The following is an 18,524-nucleotide window of genomic DNA, read 5'->3' as shown; positions in this document are numbered from 1 at the left end:
TGATGCACCCAACAACAGTGGTGTCGTCGGTACAAACTTGTATATTGTATTAGATCTGTGCTTAGCCACACAGTCATGTGCAGAGAGAGTAGAGCAAGGGCCCAAGTATACAGCCTTGAGGTGCCCCTGTGCTGATGATCGTGAGGAGGAGATGATTCTATCATCAAATCTGCTTTGACAAATAATACTGATGCAGATTCAACAGCTTCTTTATCCACTGCCCTTTGAGCATCTGTGCCACATTGGAAATTGTGAATCTAAAGCCTGCTTTTGCTACTTTGCTTGTTTTTCCTTGCCATTGCTGGAACTTGACAGGAAGATGACGCTGGAGATGCCACGGAGCTTCCAGGAATTGGGGTGGATTGGGGAAAGGTGATGGACAGAACATGGGAGGATAGAAACAAGGCTGCAGAGAAGGGAAAAGAGTCAAACCCTTCACTGAAGAAGAGTGAAGGCAGCCTCGTGGATTTGTATGTATTGGCAGGAAAGTCTCTGCTGGAAAATCCACAATGCATTTGTACCTGGGCCCAGTCAATGCAAGGCTAGGATTTGCTAAACTGGAGAGAGGCAATGGGTGATGGGCCCAACCTATAGCAAAAATTTGTACTTTAATGACCCTTGCATATTTGCCTGCCACTCTACCTGCACTGCATTTTTTTCCTGCATATGTAAGACCTGTCTGGGCAAACAAAATCATTTCACTGTTTCTCTGTAGAAATAAACCGACCTCTAACTGCACCTGAGTTCTCATCCTATACCTGTGAGGAATGATGCACCAAGCTAAACAAATGACTACATCCTCAGAGACTGCAAGCAACCCCCCCCCCACCTGCCGAACATCCCATCTAAAGCCGCCATCTCAGATTCCCTTTTGAGTGTTCATACATTTTGCCTTCAAGCTCATGGTTGGGGTCTCTTCGTGGAGAGAGGAAAATTAAACTAAGGGAAATGTGATAAACAATTCCACCTTAAAATTAGTTCCTCAGCGTTGAAAGTCCGTTGATCGTAATATGTAACACTGTTTCTTTTCCACCTCTGCCTCCTGGTGCGCCGAGCTCCATCAACACTTTTATGATATTGCACAGCGCCCGAGCATTTCACTGTTAAATTAGGCCTCGCATCACACCTGTGTTGCTTTGGTCAATTTCTTGATGTGCTTCGGATACAATGTCATCGTTTCAGTTGAATAAAGCAGAGATGGTAAAACAGCTGTGTTATACACTTTGACCTTGGTTGCCATTTTAATGTCGTGGCGAGATCAAAGTGGCCAAATATTGCACATCAAGTGGCAAGAGAGGGTACCAGATGTGGAGGTGCTCAAACGTGCTGGGACAGTCAGCGTAGAATCGCACATCACAGCTTCTCAGCTGCTTTGGATTGGTCATGTCACAAGAATGAGCGATGATCATTTACCCAAAGCTGTTTTCAATGGCGAGCTACATGAAGGAACGAGGAAGCACGGTGGTCAGAAGCTGCCCTACAAAGATGTGCTCAAGCGCCATATGAAGAACACTGACATGAATGTCAACAGCTGGGAGAGAGATGCTGTAGACAGAAGAAGTTGGCACTGCATTGTCAAGAAGTCAATCCCAGCTATAGAGGAGAAAGGGCAGAAGAAATATGAAGCAGGTCATGAACGCAGACATTCGGTGCTAGACCAGTAAAATCACAAATGCAACCCATGTGGGAGACAGTGCTGATCCAATGCTGGTCTTGTGGCCCATAAACGTGCTTGCAGAGACTAAAATCTCAGCACAGTCAGCATCGAAATCGATGGATAGCCGAAGAAGACATCACGCCACAATATCATTAAAAGAAAATCTTTTTACAATGCAAGATAATCGTTTAAAAGCAACCGCAAAACTTAACTTGCCTTTGTATTTAGGAGCGAAATGTTCCTAAGGCACTCGACAAATTGGCAAACCATATAAGGCCAAAGGCCGAAAACTTGCTCTAAGAAGACAGTGATAAGGAGCGCCATAAAAGAGGAAAGAAATGAACATCAGATTGCTGATCGTTAATCTTTGTCCAATCGCTGCGTTTGTCAATACGAGACGCACGGTGCTTTGAAGAGGAAATCAAAGCAAGTGCAACTTCTGGTGATAGTTCTTCATATAATTCACACTTTGTTTTTAAAACTCGTCTTATACTTGGTTCAGCACACATTGAGAGATACCGTATATGTTACAGGATGAGTCCCTGAATATGTGCGCGCGCGTTTCTGTACAAAATCCCAACAAATTAAAAAGGATGTTTGGAAACATCCGTTCTTCTGTGCTGTGTCTGGATTGCTATTGGTTGTGATTGTAGCTGTTCGCTTGGAGTCGCTGTGCACTGTATACATAGGTGCACAGTTTGTGTCTGTATGTGTGTGTGCGACTGAGCGAGAGAGAGACGGAGAGAGCTGTATTCAACGGAGAGGCGGTCACTCTGGTTCTTTATCCCCCCCAAGTAATGTTGCTGTCTTTTGCCTGTGCAGTCTCCGGGATTTCAGTGCAGCCTTCAAAGCTTGGTGTTTCTCAGGATCATTGAGGAGACAACGTGGGACGTTGGAGTGATCCCGTGTGCGTGTGTGAGCTACCTAGCCAGTTTCGCGGAGTGCGAAAAGAAGGAAGGAAGAAGGAACTGACACTTGGAGTCATCGTCCCCACTGTTTTCAGCGCTCCTTGTTTCCATTTATTTGCCCCCACCCACTCCTCCCTCCCTCACCTGCACCTTGAGGAACTTTCAATGTATCTCAATGGCAGGAGCACAGCCTGGGGTCCATGCTCTACAGCTCAAACCCATCTGCGTGCCTGAGAACTTAAAGAAAGGGAACAAATTTATGAAATGGGATGATGTGAGTATTGACAGCGAGGCGAGCTTCAAGTAGCTTTGCAGCAGCGGAGGTGAAACATAATTCGTAACGAGGGGAGGGCGGCGGGTGGAACCGACGCGTGATCAGTGTTTAGCCTCGGCGTGCAATCCTAGCACATATTCTAGTGTGGTCCTGTGTTCGGTGGGTATCTCCCACCATCCACTGCCCATGCCTTGGGTGCCGTTGCAGCGCTGGGCTCGGCTCCAGCCCAAAGCGTGCGAGCGGAGAGCGGTCTCTCCGCAATCTCTTACTGGCCGCTGTGAGAGGACAGGAGGAGGAGGAGGAGAGACGTGCTTTAAAAATAGATCACTGGTCCCATGTCAGCGAGAACCAGAATGCATTGGCCCCAACCCCTCCGACTGCTCAGTGTCTCCATTTCTCTCCGCCCTTCCACCAGATCGCCTGTCGTCTCTCCCGCCCCCACCCTTTTTGATGTGTTGAATTGCACTTGCGTGGTGCTCCGAGCTCCTTTCGCATCGATTCGCCGAGATGCAACTCGTGTCATTTATATAAATTTGTGTGTGCAAGAGGCAGACTTGGGACGCGTCATTTTTGTGTTTTGTTTCCAGTAAAATGTCGTGATCAGATTTATAGCTGATAATAATCTGTTAGAAACCTGCGTGTGTGTATAAATATATATAGTGTGCGTGTGTGTGAGAGAGTTGGTCTTTCTGTAAAGGAACCTAACAACACATGACATTGTGCAACTCTGCAGGTGTGTGTTTTGAGCCTGTGTGTGAATGTCAGTTTTGGTCAGTGCATATGTGAATCTGCATTTAGTGGTATGTACTTAATCCTTCAGCAGACTATTGAGTCTGGGTGCATACTATATAATCAATACATACAATGGTTGGTGTTTATGTTCGACAGTGTGTGTTTGATGCAATGTTTCCATTTGATCCCATGTTAATTGTCAGTGTGTATTGGGGTGTGTAAGTCCAACAATTGCCGTGTGTTTGTACCAAACTCTCTGTCCAATGTCTGGAATCCATTAGAAAGTGTCTTTTCTAGTAATTAGCGTGTATTTGAGCCTGTGTGTCTTTAATGTCAATGTGTATGAGGCTATGGGTGCCCAATGTCTGTATGTTTATACTTCAGCCAGCTGTTATTTGGTGTGAGTGAATCTATTAGTCACTGTTGGGTTGGCAGAGCTGCAAGCTGATGGTGTGTTGAGCTGGGGAGTGAAAGGCAGTTGGCAAAAGGCGCACCTCAGTCTGTGCAGTCATTGCTTCTCTGTCTCTCAGTCTCTGTCAACTGGTATGCAGTAACACCTTTTCAAATCCATTCATAGCTGTGCTGATTGAATGGGCTGGCTGGTGCCCAGCCTGGACTGCAACTTGATTTCCCATTGTCACTTCACACTAATTCCCATGTCTGCACTAACCTTTTTGCTGCTGCCCATCTCTTGTGCCCAGAGACTGGCAGTTGCTGCAAGCCGCGTAGGTAGAACGAGCTCCAGGAGATAAACGCAGACCCTGGAGCCCCGTCCCCAGATTGCTCTTAGTTCCTTTTGGCAGCTCCTGGTGTCAAAATCCGATAAAATAGTTTCTGGACGCCTGAGATAATCAGATATCCTAAAACAGTTCAAATACACAAATAATTTTTAGTTGTAACTTAAAGTTAATTGAATTTTAAATACTATCAATTGATTACAATCATGAATGATTTAAAAAAATAAAATCTTCACTTTTTTTTCTTTCGGACTGCTGACCCCACCACACAAAGCTGAGGCAACGGAAAAGTTGCATCCGGCCCCCTTCGCTCAGGATGATCCCAAACTGCCCCCAGGGCTCAGTGGAGAGTCCGGGATTCCAGGGGCAGAGCAAGGGTCAGAAGTACTGATCACTTGCACATTCCCTGTTCCCGTGCTGTATTGTGCAGGAGCAGAAGTCAGGAATGCATTAGTGAGGGGTTTCTCACTAGTGATTTTCTTCTGACCAATTTGGGCTATTATTAGTTTGATAACAGAAGGAATGTATTTGGCTTAATGCGCAGACTTAAGAGAAACTTGCAAGAACTGATGCAGATCATCTTAAACTGCTGTCACAGTGTTAAAACTTTTGTTTTTTGCTTCTTCGGCACAGATTTTCCCTTCCCAACTGAACTGTCTCAGTTCATCGTTTCTCACTTTCACACTATTTGCTGTTCCTTGTGGTCATTCAAATATAGATGTACCAAGACGTGTGGAATCTTTGAGTTGTAATACTCTAAAGACCAAACCCAGAAGGGTTTAAATTTGTCCAAGACACACAGGCAGTCTGTAAAGTGCATATCCTCCGATATTCTTGTTGCTTAATTAAAGCAGAAGCAAAATAATCAATAGTTATTATTTGCAGTTATCTCGTGCCACTTGCCATCATTACTTTCAAGACTTTTGAAGTGGTTTAAGAGTTATTGTATCAAAAGGTAGCGTAGTGGTTAGCACAACATTTTATAGTACAGACGACTCGGGGTCAATTCCTGCTGCTGTCTGTAAGGAGTTTGTACGTTCTCCCCTGTGACTGCTGGGGGTTTCCTCTGGGTGCTCTGGTTTCCTCCCACAGTGCAAGGATGTACCAGTTAGTAGGTTCGATGGTCATTGTAAATTGTCCCATGATTAGGCGAGGGTTAAACCGGGAGGTGGCTGGACGGCAGGGCTCGAAGGGCCAGAAGCACCTATTGCACGCTGTATCTCAATAAATAATGTATGATGGCGTAAACGTTACTCAATATTGTGCATCTAAATATCCTGTAGCTTGAATTTATACTGGGTTTTATCATTAGTGAAGTGTTCCAAGTTATTATGCCAGAGTGTTACAAGTACACTGTGCATAAGTATTGGATGTACATGTGACATGCCCTCAGAAATTTCCATCCAGAAGTAATTAGTGTTATTCATTAACACCTTTTAACAATTAAGTAATCACAACATGTGAAAAAGGAACTTTATGTTCACTCTTTTTCCTGTTGCTAGGACTCCACAACTGTAACTCCCATTACCTTGAAAGTGGATCCACTGGGATTGTTCCTGTACTGGACAGATCAAAATAAGGTAGGAACATAAACCCATTTTATTGCCCAGAAAAGTTTTCACAGGTAAGCAGTGCCTTATTAACTCATCGACTTCTGGCATGTGATACTAACAATTGATTTCCAATGTCATTATTGTAATGGAATTAGATTGCTTGCACTGCAATGTGCACAGGATTTGAAGCTTTATTTACCAGTTATCTTAGATGTTACATGGTAACAATATTAAGCACACTTTTTCACAACGAGTGATTAAGATGAAGGGCATTTACATTTTCTTCCTACTTGGTGGTCGGTTTAAAGGTGCTGATACAGTTATGATTTGCCAGTGAATCAATTTGAGAAGTCTTGTGGTCTGTGAAATTTGAAACACTAAAATAGATGTGACCTCCACTTGGATAATGTGGAGACACAACAAAAAACAGCTGAAAAGACAAGAGCTATAAATGGGCACTTTTCAACCATTTTGATTGCTCTGAGCCATGTTGTAATTGGCATGCAGAAAGGTACTTTGTGTTTTGTATTCACAAAGAAACGTGTTGGAAGTATGACGCCGACTGTTCACTCCTTCCCTGAAAGAGTAGAGATTAATGGTTCCATAACAATGCGTTAGCTCAAATCTAACCAAGGGTTACACTTTGAATTTTGACACATTTTTTTCTGTGTAGTTCTTGATTAGCAATGTGTTTTATTTATAAGTTTAGCACGTGTCTATTTTTTTTGCACTAATTCTTTTTCTCTGGCAGCTTTGCAAAAATGTTTTTAAGAACAAGAATAATTCAACTGCTGAAAACAGCAATGTCATGCAATTAATTTTGAACACAAAGCTTTATACTATTTTCAGACCACTCTGAAATGCAAATTGTGTTTTGCTGTTTCTATTTTTATGCTACAAAATTCCTGCTGTAGCAGTCAAAGATATTTTGTCCTTAGGGAGGCTCCGACAAGTTATAGGGATATCCTCGGGATCCGGATGAAAGCAGCCATTTAGCTGAAGAACTTCCAAAACTTTGAAAAGTATTTTGTGTGTTGTATTCTGTCAGAGGGCTGCCTGGCCAAATTTGCTTGTTAAAGAAATTGATTAAGGAACGACTTGAGTTTTCAACCAGCTTACTCCCACTATGTTGTTTTAGATGGACTAAACAAAGTAAATAATAAAAATAAGGTAAAGACAAGAATGATGAAACCCTGAAGTAAAATTGAATCAGAATTAAAGCTGATCAGTAGATTGTTATTTGATCATAAAACAATGATTGTCAGAAGTGCAGGCTTGCAAGATGCTCATTTTGTTTGTGGATGATTGTGGGGAATGTAGAGATGTGATATAACCTACACTGGCAATTAGCCTGTGATCAATTGGTGGGATTTTCTTAATTTAGTAAATTATACTACATCAGCCCTTCTGCAGAATGTTTGTGTTGTGAATTTCAGCAGTGCAACAGATCTGATTTCATCACAGGCCCACTAGTTCTGGAGAATGTTCCAGTTTTTAATTTATGTATTGCTGGGGAGTGCAGCAATTGCATCTGAAGAAAATCTTGGAAACTGTTAGATAAATCCTTGGAGAGTAGGAGAGGAGCCAAGCAGATTGTGAATGCTCTCCCCAGCTTCGTATCAGAAACTGATCAATAATCTGTCACATCTGGTCAATAATCAATCATGGATTCTTGGTAAAGTTTTCCTCAAAGTAAACTGAGTTTTATTTACCATGTGGAAACCCTTAAGAATTAGAAGCTTGAAAAGGAAAAGAGGAGAAAATACATACAAGATGCCATTCTAGAGTCTCCTAGAGTGACCATAGTTTCTGCATTTCTGATGCATAGTGATGGATGCCACAGAAAGGTTTAGCTCTGGAATTTATCCAGCAAAAGCATGCAGTGTACCAGCATAGATCATCAATTGTTGTCACTTGCTCTTTAAAATTCATTTAAGGAATGTGGGTGTTAATGCATAGCTCCATATTTAATGCTTATCCCTAATTGACCTCGAATTGAGTGGTTGCTGGACTATTTCAGAGGGTAGCTAAAAACCAACCTCTACTAGCCATACTGTGTAAGGAAGGTGCTTTATTTTCCCTAAGGATGTTAGTGAACTAGGTGTGTCTTGATATCAGTCCTGTGATTTCATTCTCTATATAATCACCTGAATTTATATTCCTCTTTATCTAAGTGTAGTTTTTTGCTCACTTTGCCTCTGAATTTGTAGTCCATTTGAAGTTCTACTCTTAACTGGTGATAGTCTGCATAAATTACCTCGCCCTATTTATGTGCTGAGTAACATCTAGAGTTTCATTATTGTGGACTTCTGTTTAGATGTACAATAAAGAGTAATAGGCAGCAAGTATAATTCACATTTCCATTAATGTGTGAGGACAAACCTTGAAACTTCAGCTATGGATAATTCTGTTTTGCAATTTTCCCACGCTTAAATACAGAATTCATTTCTTTCCAAGCTGCCATGTTTATTCTATTCGAGTAAGATTTTGATCAAAGTTACTAAATCTGGGCTCAGCTGCTGAGGCAGCTCTCTTGCTCTAGTGTCCAGCAGTGAGTAGTTATAGCTGGTCAGTTGTCAAATTTAATGCGAGCCTTGCCTGCCTTGGGTTGCAGGTCTGACTCTGAACTTGTCCTTGTTCCAAAGTTCCATCACCAGACATGACAGTTTGGAGCCGTCTGGACGGTGAAGAGATGTTGCTCATCTCCAGCTTCTTCATTCCTCGCTATATTCCTCCACTCCAGAATCATGATAGTCACAACTTAATTGCTTGAAAGGATTCCAGAAATAAAACACATGAGCTACCTACTTGTATATAAATGATAACTGATCTCATGTGACTTGTGATGAAAATGTTGACTGAAATTTTTTTGCATTATATGCATGGAAATTTTAAACAAATATCATATATTTTGAAATGTTAAAACAAAATTAAAATCACACTCCAGAAATAATAGATTTTAAAAACAAGTTGGTTAAAATATGGAGCTAGTTTTTCTATATGGGGTATATTTCTGATCAAATCACAAACGTTAATGAATAGGTTTCACCAGACCACAGCTCCTACATTACATGTGATTATGTCAGTTCCACTAGATCATGCAGAAAAGCTCAAAGTCTGGTTTCATAAAAGACTACCTGATAAATATCTTTTCATTGGAACTGAAGGAAACAAATATACAAAGGTGAAAATGTAGTAAAACAATAGCCCGATTTTCAGCAGTTCCAATTTGTCAGCTTTTGATTTTAGAACTTGTTGAAGGTTTTACTTGCCTGTCTGTCTGTCATATATAAAAATCAATGTGTGCACTTGGAGTTGTTGCAAAGTCTAAAATACCTGCAGTATACATTACTCCTGTAGGTGGAGCTGTATTAGGTTAGTTTTTGCGAAGGCATGCCAAAGTTCACATTTGTAAGTTAAGAGTACGCCTTTGTGTAATGTGCTGGGAATTGATCAAAAAGATTGGTTAAGAAAAGTTTTAAAAACTACTTTCTGAAAAACTACTATTTCTATGGTAAGTATTATAACTGTAAAATCAAGTAAGTGGAAAACTTGCATGAGCAGAAAGAATGTGGAAGAAGTGTTGAAGTTGTTCAATTCACATCCAGGATTCTGTGATAAATTCCAAAGCCCTGAACATGTTAGCTACCTGACCATACTGCCTGCTGCTTACATTCAGAACATAACAATAATTCATGCAAAATGATCCTTAAATTATCCATCTCAAATCTACTTAGTTTCATGATGCCTGCATCCCATTCAAGACCATCTTGGAAAAGAAATTAAACAAAACAGGGTTTAAAACTCCCAGATATTTTCAGAGAAAAATGATAGAAATTTCTTTCTGGTCCAACCCAAGATAATCCTCAAATGAGTCACTCCAATCCTGGAATCTCTGGTGTCGTAGAATTGTACAACACATATACAGGCCCTTAGCCCACTATTTGAAGTTCCACATAGATTTATTATCGAAGTGTGTATATGTCACCATATACTACTCTGAGATTAATCTTCTTGCGGCATTCACAGTAGATATAAGGAAATACAATGGAATCATTGAAAAATTACACTCAAAGACGTTCAAATAACCAATTGACAAAAGTAGACAAACTGTGCAAATACAAAAAATCAAATAATAGTAATAAATAATACAGAGAATATGAGTTGGGGAGTTCTTGAAAGCGAGTCCACAGGTTGTGGAATCAGTTCAGTGTCGAGGTGAGTTAAGTTATCCACACTGGTTCAGGGGCTTGATGGTTGAAGAGTAGTAAATGCTCCTGAACCTGGTGGTGTGGGTCCAAAGGCTTCCGCACCTCCTTCCTGATGGCAGCAGTAAGAAGAGCGTATGGCCTGGATAACGAAGGTCCTTGATGACGGATATTCCTTGTAGATGTGTTCACTGGTGGGCAGGGCTTTTCGTGTGATGGACTGGGCTGAGTCCACTACTTTATGCAGGCTTTTTTGTTCATGGAAATTGGTATTTCTATACCAGGCTGTGATGCAACCAGTCAGGATACTCTCCTCTGTGCGTCTATAGAAGTTTGTCAAAGTTTTTGATGACGTGCCAAACCTGGCAAACTTCTAAAGAAGTAGAGGTGCTGCTATGTTCAGACCTCTGCTGTATTTGCATTATATTTATGACTGCAGGGCAAAGTACACAGCCTTGCGGTGCACCTATGCTGGTGGTGAATGTGGAGGAGAAGTTGTTGCTGATCAAAACGGACTGGGGTGTGCAAGTGAGGAAATTGAGGATCCAATTGCATAAAGAGGCAATGAGGCCTAGGTCTTGGAGCTTATTTATTTTTGAAGGGATGATAGTGTTGGATGCAGAGCTTTAGTCAGTGGAGAGCATCCTGATGAATGCATCTTCACTGTCATTTTGTTCCGAGCTGAGTGAAGACCAATGAAATGGCATCTGCTGTGGACCTGTTGTGATGGTAAACAAATTGGAGCGGGTGCAGGTCACTCCTCAGGTAGGAGTTGATGTGTTTCATGGCCAACCTCTCAAAGCGCTTCACCACAGTGGATGTAAGTGCTACAGGAGCATAGTCTTTGAGGTAGGTTACCATGTTCTTGGCTATCGGTATATTTGAAGCCTGCTTGAAGCAGTTGGGCACCTCAGACTGCCGAGCAGAGAGGTTAAAGCTGTCAGTAAGCACACCAGCCAGTTGATTAGCATAGGTCTTCAGTACTCGGCCAAATATGCCATCTGGGTCAAATGCTTTCTGTGGTCTCACCCTCCTGAAGGATGCTGTCATGTCAGCCTGAGAGACTCAAAGCACAGGGTTGATACAGGCTGCAGATGGCAGTAATAGTAGCTCAGAAGAAGTATATCTAGAAGTTCCGTGAGCTGCTGTGTATTGCCAGCGCCATCTTGGTAACAGTCATAAACCATGTAGACTGCTGTATAAACTGCACTAGTTCCATTCGCCCACAATAGGGCCATTTCCTTCTATGTCTTGTCTATGTCTCTCTAAATGCCTCTAAAATGTGGTAATTCTTTCTGATCTCGCCACCACATTGTATTGTAGATATCAAGTATTCTTGTGCGTAAGCCATAACCTGTACAATCCCGTATAAAAACTCTTTCCATTTAACTCAAACTCAAACATTCTTTGCTTTGCTGCCGCAAACACCAGAAAATGATTCTGACCATACACCCTATCATGCTTCTCATAATCATGTCTACTTTTGTCAGGTCAAAACTAGCCCAGCCTCTCCCTAAACCTAAAATCCTCCAATTCAGGCATTGCCTGGGTGAATTTCCTTGCACTCCCTGCCATGCAATCAGATCCTTTCTGTGGTGTGCAACAGGAATGTTACCCAAAAATACCTCTCCTTGAATGAATTTTGCACATTAGTGCCCATGAGGTGATGGTATCTTTTTCGAGAGGTCTGCTGATAGCTAAACCTGGAGCTTGCACAAGAGAAGTCTGTGACCACTGGCCCTCAATGTTATGAACCTATCAGCCCAGCAAAATTACACTTGTGTAACATTGCAGATGTAACTTGTCTAGGTGACTGCAGCTTTAACAGCACTCAACATGCTTGTTATCGTACAGGACATAGCAGCCCAATGGTAGGGCAGCCCTTTCATTTCCACTCTCTCTACCGCTGATTTGCTGCAGCAGTTGTAAGTACCACCTTCAGGAGGCACTGCAGCAACTCTCCAAAATTCCTTGAGTAGCAACTTCCAAACCCATGATTGCTAACAGCTAAAACGACATGCACAGCAAAAACGTGGGGAACTCTGCTACCTGACTTTAGCTCACAACACCATCCTGACTTTGAACTTTATTGCCCTTCCTGCACTGTCGCTGGGTTGTCGTGGACTGCAGTGGTTCAGGAGGGGGAGGTGGCTCACCACCACCTTTGGGGATAGGTAACTAAGTGCTGGCTCCGTCTGCGAAACACACAACCCTTGAATGAATAACAAAAGAATTACCAGTCAGGCACTTCATAGCAGTGAACATACAGCTGCCAAAATACCAGAGGAAATATTTGGGCTTTTGGCCAGAAGCTTGATGTCAGGGTGAAATACTAAGAGGAGATTTACAAGGAAAGGATAAGAGGAGGTGGTTGTGGTGGGTCACGGGGTTGTCTCATTTCTGGTCGTTTTGATGTTTTGTTTGTAGTGAGTAAATAGTAGAATGGCTTAGCTCTTGCTCCTGTAAAACAGCAGTGAAGTCCATATAAAGTGGAGACGTGCAGTACTGTGCAAAAGTTTTAGGCACATATACGTAGCTAGGGTGCCTAAGACTTTTGCTCAGTCCTGGAGTTGTTTTATGTATTGCACTGTACTGCTGCCACAAAAATAACAAATTCCATGACGTATGTGAGTGTTGATAAATCTGATTCTGATATGGGTCTCTATTGTGGACTGAGAGTGGGAAGGGGAAAGGGAGAGGGGGATCATGGTTGGGAAAAGGGGAAGGGAGAGGGGATGGAGTGGGAAGCACCAGAGAGACAATCTGTAATGATCAATAGACCAATTGTTTGGAATCAAATGAGCTTGCCTGGTGTCTCAGGACTGGGTGTGTCTGCACCCGTGCCATCTCCCACTCCTTCTCTGCCACCTGTCCCACACCCCTCCGGTGGCGCTCCACCCTAGCCATTCCCAACATCCCTTTCTCCCACCAGATTTACAACCACCCTTTTCGCTCCATGTTGATGAACACAGTACTATACAAAAGTCTTGGGCATCCTAGCTGTATAAACGTACCTCAGACTTTTGCACAGTGCTGTCCAGCACATTGTGCAGCCTGTAGAGATGCTGCTTCTCAGCTCCAGCAGCCTCGGTTTAATGTTTGGCGCTGGCTGCGTGGAGCTTGCACTTGCTCCAGGCTCCTCCCACCTCCCAAAGAAGTGCTCGGTAATTGGTCACTGTAAAGTTGACTCAAGTGTGTGGGTGAGTGACAAAATGTACAGGGAGTTCGTGGAAATGCAGGCAGGTTGAAATTAGATCATTGCTTGGTAGTCATGCATGTGGTTAATCGTCCTCTTTCCTTGCTGTGTCACTCTATGAATCTTTAACTTGAGAACTCTGCCCCGACAACTATATCCCTGCCCAGCTGGCCATACCAAAATCCACATGAGGCACTGTATTTTTGAAGGCCAGATTATTTTTCTTAAACTGATGACTGATAACGTAATACAATCAACACAGTTTTGAGGGAAATGAGGGGACTGTTGTGGTAGGAAAAATATTGACCTTGTTGACAAGGAAAATAAATGCGGCAAGTAAGAATAGACAGGAGGGAAGGTGAATGTGTGGGTAATAAGTGATACGGAGTAAAAGGGAAGGGGGAATTACTAAGAAGGTGAGTAAATAGATAATTGAAAGGATTAGGAATTTATGAGGTGGGCTGTGGGGCAAATTGGGTTTGCAGTTCTCGGTGGAAGTCAGGTGAAGGGACTCGGCCCAATGTCGCCTGCCCCTTTTCCTTCCATAGATGCTGTCTGGCCGGCTGAGATCCTCCAGCATCTTGTGTGGCGTTGCAGGTGGAAACGGCATGTGGTCATTGGGATTTGTTCTCCCCTGTAGGCGCGTACCAGCTGAATGAGAAGAGGAAAGAATTGAAACGCGAGTGGGAGAAGCAGGAGATGGCGGGTGGGAGGAAACCAGCGAGACCCAGGGACAGAAAAGCAGAAGGGAAATGATGCAGGAGAAGGCAAGGAAGGCGAATAAGAAGCGAGATGAAAGATGCTCTATTCCCTGAGCCATAGGAGATTCCTAGTATATAATTTACTTTTCACAACAGCAAAAAATATTAAAAAAAACATCCTTATGAAATAATTAGCTGGGTCACCAGGGAATGAAGTATCATGATATCATCAGTTTATTATCATGCCACGTTATGGCCTGGCATGAGTACAGCTTGTTAAAGAAGGAACATTACCATCTGTGGCTCTTTTAAAAGAAGGAAAAAAAATGCAATGCTCAAAGTATTGCCATCTGCAGCTCAATGTTCAAATATCATATTTACTATTAATCGTGATCCTTTTTGTTATTGTTATCTTTTCTTGCTTTTTTCAAACACAGTCATTAGGACACTGCTTTGCAGGATTTTGGCAAGCGTAACAGCTGAATTGAGATATAGCTGTTAATGGAAAGTGCTCCTGTCACTTAAGCTGCATCTGTTAAAGGAGGGTTCTTGCAATATCAGGCTCAGTAACTCCTCCAACACTATTCTGGTGCTGGTAACATCAACACTTACGCTAAAGTCCATAACTTGCAACATCACTAAGAGCTGGGTGTTACACATAAGAAAATAGGCAAGAATGTTCCTTGGAACTGATGAAAGTGAGGAACCAGGTAGTCTCGACTTACAAATACGTATTTATTTTATTTAGAGATGCAGCACTAAGTAATATATATAAAGATTCATAAATCAGTTTGAAAAGAGGAATGTTGAGACCATACATGAAAGTAAGTGCAGTATTGGGCTTTTCTTTGAGAGATCGAATTTAAAAAGTAGAGAAACCACATAGGACCCATATCGAACTTCTGAGAGACTGTGCTTAGCGGATCAAGGACAATTCTGATTGTCATATTAGCAGTAAATAGACACTGGAGAGGATCCAAAAATATTTATAAGGACGGAACAAGTAGGGCAAGGATATGAGGAAAGGAAAAATAGCTGCATTTCTTTTATCTTGAAGCTGCAGGGAGTGACTGAGGAAAATATGCAGGTGCATTTTATGGGAGATTGGGGAGGTATGTGAGAGGAAAAGAGAGCATAAAGTTATGTTTTGGGTGAGGAAAGGTGGGGTGGGGTAAGAGGCGATCTTGACTCACTTTGCCAAATCACCTATTTTGTGTTACGTGTGCTTTATTCAGTTGCAAATGCATCTGCACCCTTCCACTCCCAACAATAACAAAAAAGTGGTTTCAAGTTACTCGCAGTTTTTAGAGGGCTATTGATAACAGATGAGAAAGGGATCTTCTGCTGAGTAGGCTGTCGATGGTCTGGTGACATGTTGGCAATGTTGCCACTTTATTGAAGGAAGGTTTGCTTGGTTAGAACTAACATGGAAAGGATTTGAACTGCAGATTCGATGTGCAAAAATCTGAATGAGCTGCAGAGCATGTACATTGGCTTGTTACATTTTGCTGTTGAAATCCATTGCAAGAACAGTAAATTAACTTTCCTTTGATAATTGCAAGCAAAGTAATCTGTTTTTGTTGATCGAATGTACAAAAACAGCAACTTGTTTGAGAAATAACACCTTTGGCATTGTAAAACTTCTCAGGATGCATTACCTGAGAACACGTTAGATGATTTACTCCACCTATTAAACAGTTGTTTCTAGTCAACCATTGTAAACGTGGTCTTCTATCACTTGCTTATAGCTAACCAAGTTTAGTTGTCAGCTGCTTGTGGCTCGTGAACAGAGGTGACAGGTAAACACAAAAGTTGTTTATTATTTGTTCATATACCTTAGTGGCTGTTAGTGGCTATTACATTCTACTTGCAAGTACCTATTGAAAACTAATAAATGCATGATGTAGCTCATAGTCGTACCAGTAGTGTTATGCCGTTTACTTTTTATTCTGTTCAGAGAAACAGCACAGAATAGGCTCTTCTGGCCCTGCAAGATGCACCACCCAGTAACCCTGACGACCCTGGTTTTAACCCTTACCTAATCACGGGAGAATTGACAGTGACCAGGTAACCTACTGGGAATGACGGACTGTGGAAGGAAACTGGAGCACCTGGAGGAAACGCACGGATTCCACGCGGAGGATGTACAGAGTCTCCGAACAGTATGGCAGGATTGAACACGATTGAGTTGTAATAGTGTCCCATAGCTGCTGTGTTGCCATGGCACCCACTGTAGTGTAGCTTATGTTGTAAAGGCACCTTATGCCAAATGTCAGTCTTCTGGAATATATTTTACTATCTCTTCATTTATTTGTGGTACTATTAATTTATGTGTTGTGTGTGAGTTATATGTACTGTGTTTTGCACCTTGGTCTGGAGGAACATTGTTTTGTTTGGAGGGATTGAATGGCAATAGGCTTGAATTTAAGGATAATCCAAGTGATTTAAATGCTATTATTGTTAATAATTTAATTAGCTTGGGTGAAACACAGAAGAGTTGATTAATGGCACTGAACACCCGAAGCACTGTGTTCCATTGCTTGCTTGCTGTTTTGGCACAACGTAAGTCTTAGTTTATACTAGCACTCATCTGTACCATCAATAAGCCACTGAGAAGTTTTTGATAATCCACTTATATAATCCTCAATCAATTGAAATTGATTTGAAGGCATGAAGTTACCATTGAGGGCAGCTCTGTCATTAAGGTGTTTGAAAGAAGGTTTGTATTTCACTACCTTAGGGCAGGTAGGAGAACATGAAAGGCTTAGACAACTGAATGTGATCACCATTGAAATGTAAGTAAAGTAGCAGCTACTTTACAAATGAATGTAAGTCTCACGGACAGCAGTACGACAGTGGCCATACTCTAATTTAGCAAAACTACGAGAGGGATAACTACTTACTCTGACTCTACAGGGGGTCCCCTACTCCTTTAATCTTGATTAGCGCAATGGGATCTTATGTGTCCGTCTGAGTAATTAGATGGAGGCTTAGTTTAAAGTCTCACAAACATGAGAGAATCTGCAGGTGCTGGAAATCCAAAGCAACACTCACACAAAATGCTTGATTCCCATTTCCATTCCAGCATATCAGTCCATGGCCTCCTCTACTGCCCTGATGAAGCCACACTCAGCTTGGAGGAGCAACACCTTATATTCTGTCTGGGTAGCCTCCAACCTGATGATAACATGAACATCAATTTCTCGAGCTTCTGGTAATTGTTCTCCCCCCCCCCCCCTTCACTGTTCCCAATTCCTGTTTCCCTCTCTCACGTTATCTCCTTACCTGCCTATCACCTCCCTCTGGTGCTCCTCTCCCTCCCCTTTCTTCCATGGTCTTCTGTTCTTGCCCATCAGGTTCTCTCTTCTCCAGCCCTTTATCTCCTTCACCAATAGACTTCCCAGCTCTTTATTTCACCCCTGCCACTTTTCCAATTTCACCTATGGCCTGCCACCTTGTACTTCTTCTTCCCTTCCTCTCACCACCTTACTCTGATTTCTCCCCTTCCTTTCCAGTCTTGATGAACGGTCTTGGCCTGAAACGTCAACTCAAAGGTACATTTAATGTCAGAGAAATGCATGCAATATACATCCTGAAATTCTTTTTCTTCACAACCATCCAAGAAAACAGAGGAGTGCCCCAAAGAATGAATGACAGTTAAATGTTAGGACCCCAAAGCCCCCCCCCAGTTCCCTCCCACCCACACACAAGCAGCAGCAAAGCAACAATACCTCCTCCCCCACCAGCAAAAAAAAGCATCGACACCCCCCCTGCCCCACTGAACACTCAAGTGTGCATCAAAGCACCAATAAAGATACAGACTTGCAGTACCCCAAAGACTACTCTTTCACCTAGTAATTTAACATACCACAGGTTTTCTCTCTCTCACTAATAAGAGAATAATAACAGGTATCTGTTTCACAGTGAAAGGGGAGACATAACAAACAACTCGCTGATTTACGATGTTAAAAGTCCATTGCGTCGCTTTTTCTGAGCTCTGTGCCCAAAGAACTCAGGTCTCTGGGCGCACAGCCAGCAGCCAGCTTGCTGTTTTCGATATTCCATCTCCCATGACACACTCATTTCCTGCAGAGGCACCGACCTCAAGACCACCCGCCTTCAGAGCCACAAAATCCCGAAACTCTGAAGGCGATCTAATCTTCCAGGCCACGTCCTTGGTATATCGAATAACGGCCAGTTGAGAAACCCTGAGAGCAGGTCCTATTCCCGCAAAGAACCGAAGTCAGCATGTAACTCCAGGTCAGGGTCTTCAAAGGAACCCTGAAAGGGAAAAATAGAGATATTAAAGATAGAAATAGAGCTGTTTCAGAAGATACAAGCAAAAGAGTAGCCATTAGGCGCCATTGTCTCCTAAGCTCCACCCTCAACAGTTTACTCTTTTCCATGGATGCTGCCTGGCCTGCTGAGTTCCTCCAGCACTTTGTGTGTGTGTGTATGTGTGTAGTTTCAATTCTCTTTTAAATTTCTGTGCCCCTTCAGTCTTGTACTGGAGCATCAGACGAGACTCTGTTGAATTCAATGGAGTGAGTCTGTAACC

The 18,524-nt window shown here is 42.5% G+C and overlaps 1 protein-coding gene across 3 annotated transcripts in view; it reads left to right on the top strand.

Moving 5' to 3' along the window:
* Positions 1-2,369: 2,369 nt before the first annotated feature.
* plcb1 (phospholipase C beta 1) overlaps positions 2,370-18,524 on the top strand; it is a 954,845-nt gene continuing 938,690 nt past the window's right edge. For all 3 annotated transcript variants that reach the window (XM_072265525.1, XM_072265524.1, XM_072265526.1), the window contains exons 1-2: positions 2,370-2,839; positions 5,811-5,888. In XM_072265525.1, coding sequence (XP_072121626.1) covers positions 2,741-2,839; positions 5,811-5,888 — 177 coding nt within the window. In that variant the 5' untranslated portion in view covers positions 2,370-2,740. The remainder of the gene's footprint in view (positions 2,840-5,810; positions 5,889-18,524) is intronic.

This window comes from Mobula birostris, chromosome 8, assembly GCF_030028105.1.
Source record: "Mobula birostris isolate sMobBir1 chromosome 8, sMobBir1.hap1, whole genome shotgun sequence".
Taxonomy (NCBI): domain Eukaryota; kingdom Metazoa; phylum Chordata; class Chondrichthyes; order Myliobatiformes; family Myliobatidae; genus Mobula; species Mobula birostris.
Note: the sequence above shows the minus strand (reverse complement) of the source record. Positions and strands in the feature narration are given on the sequence as shown.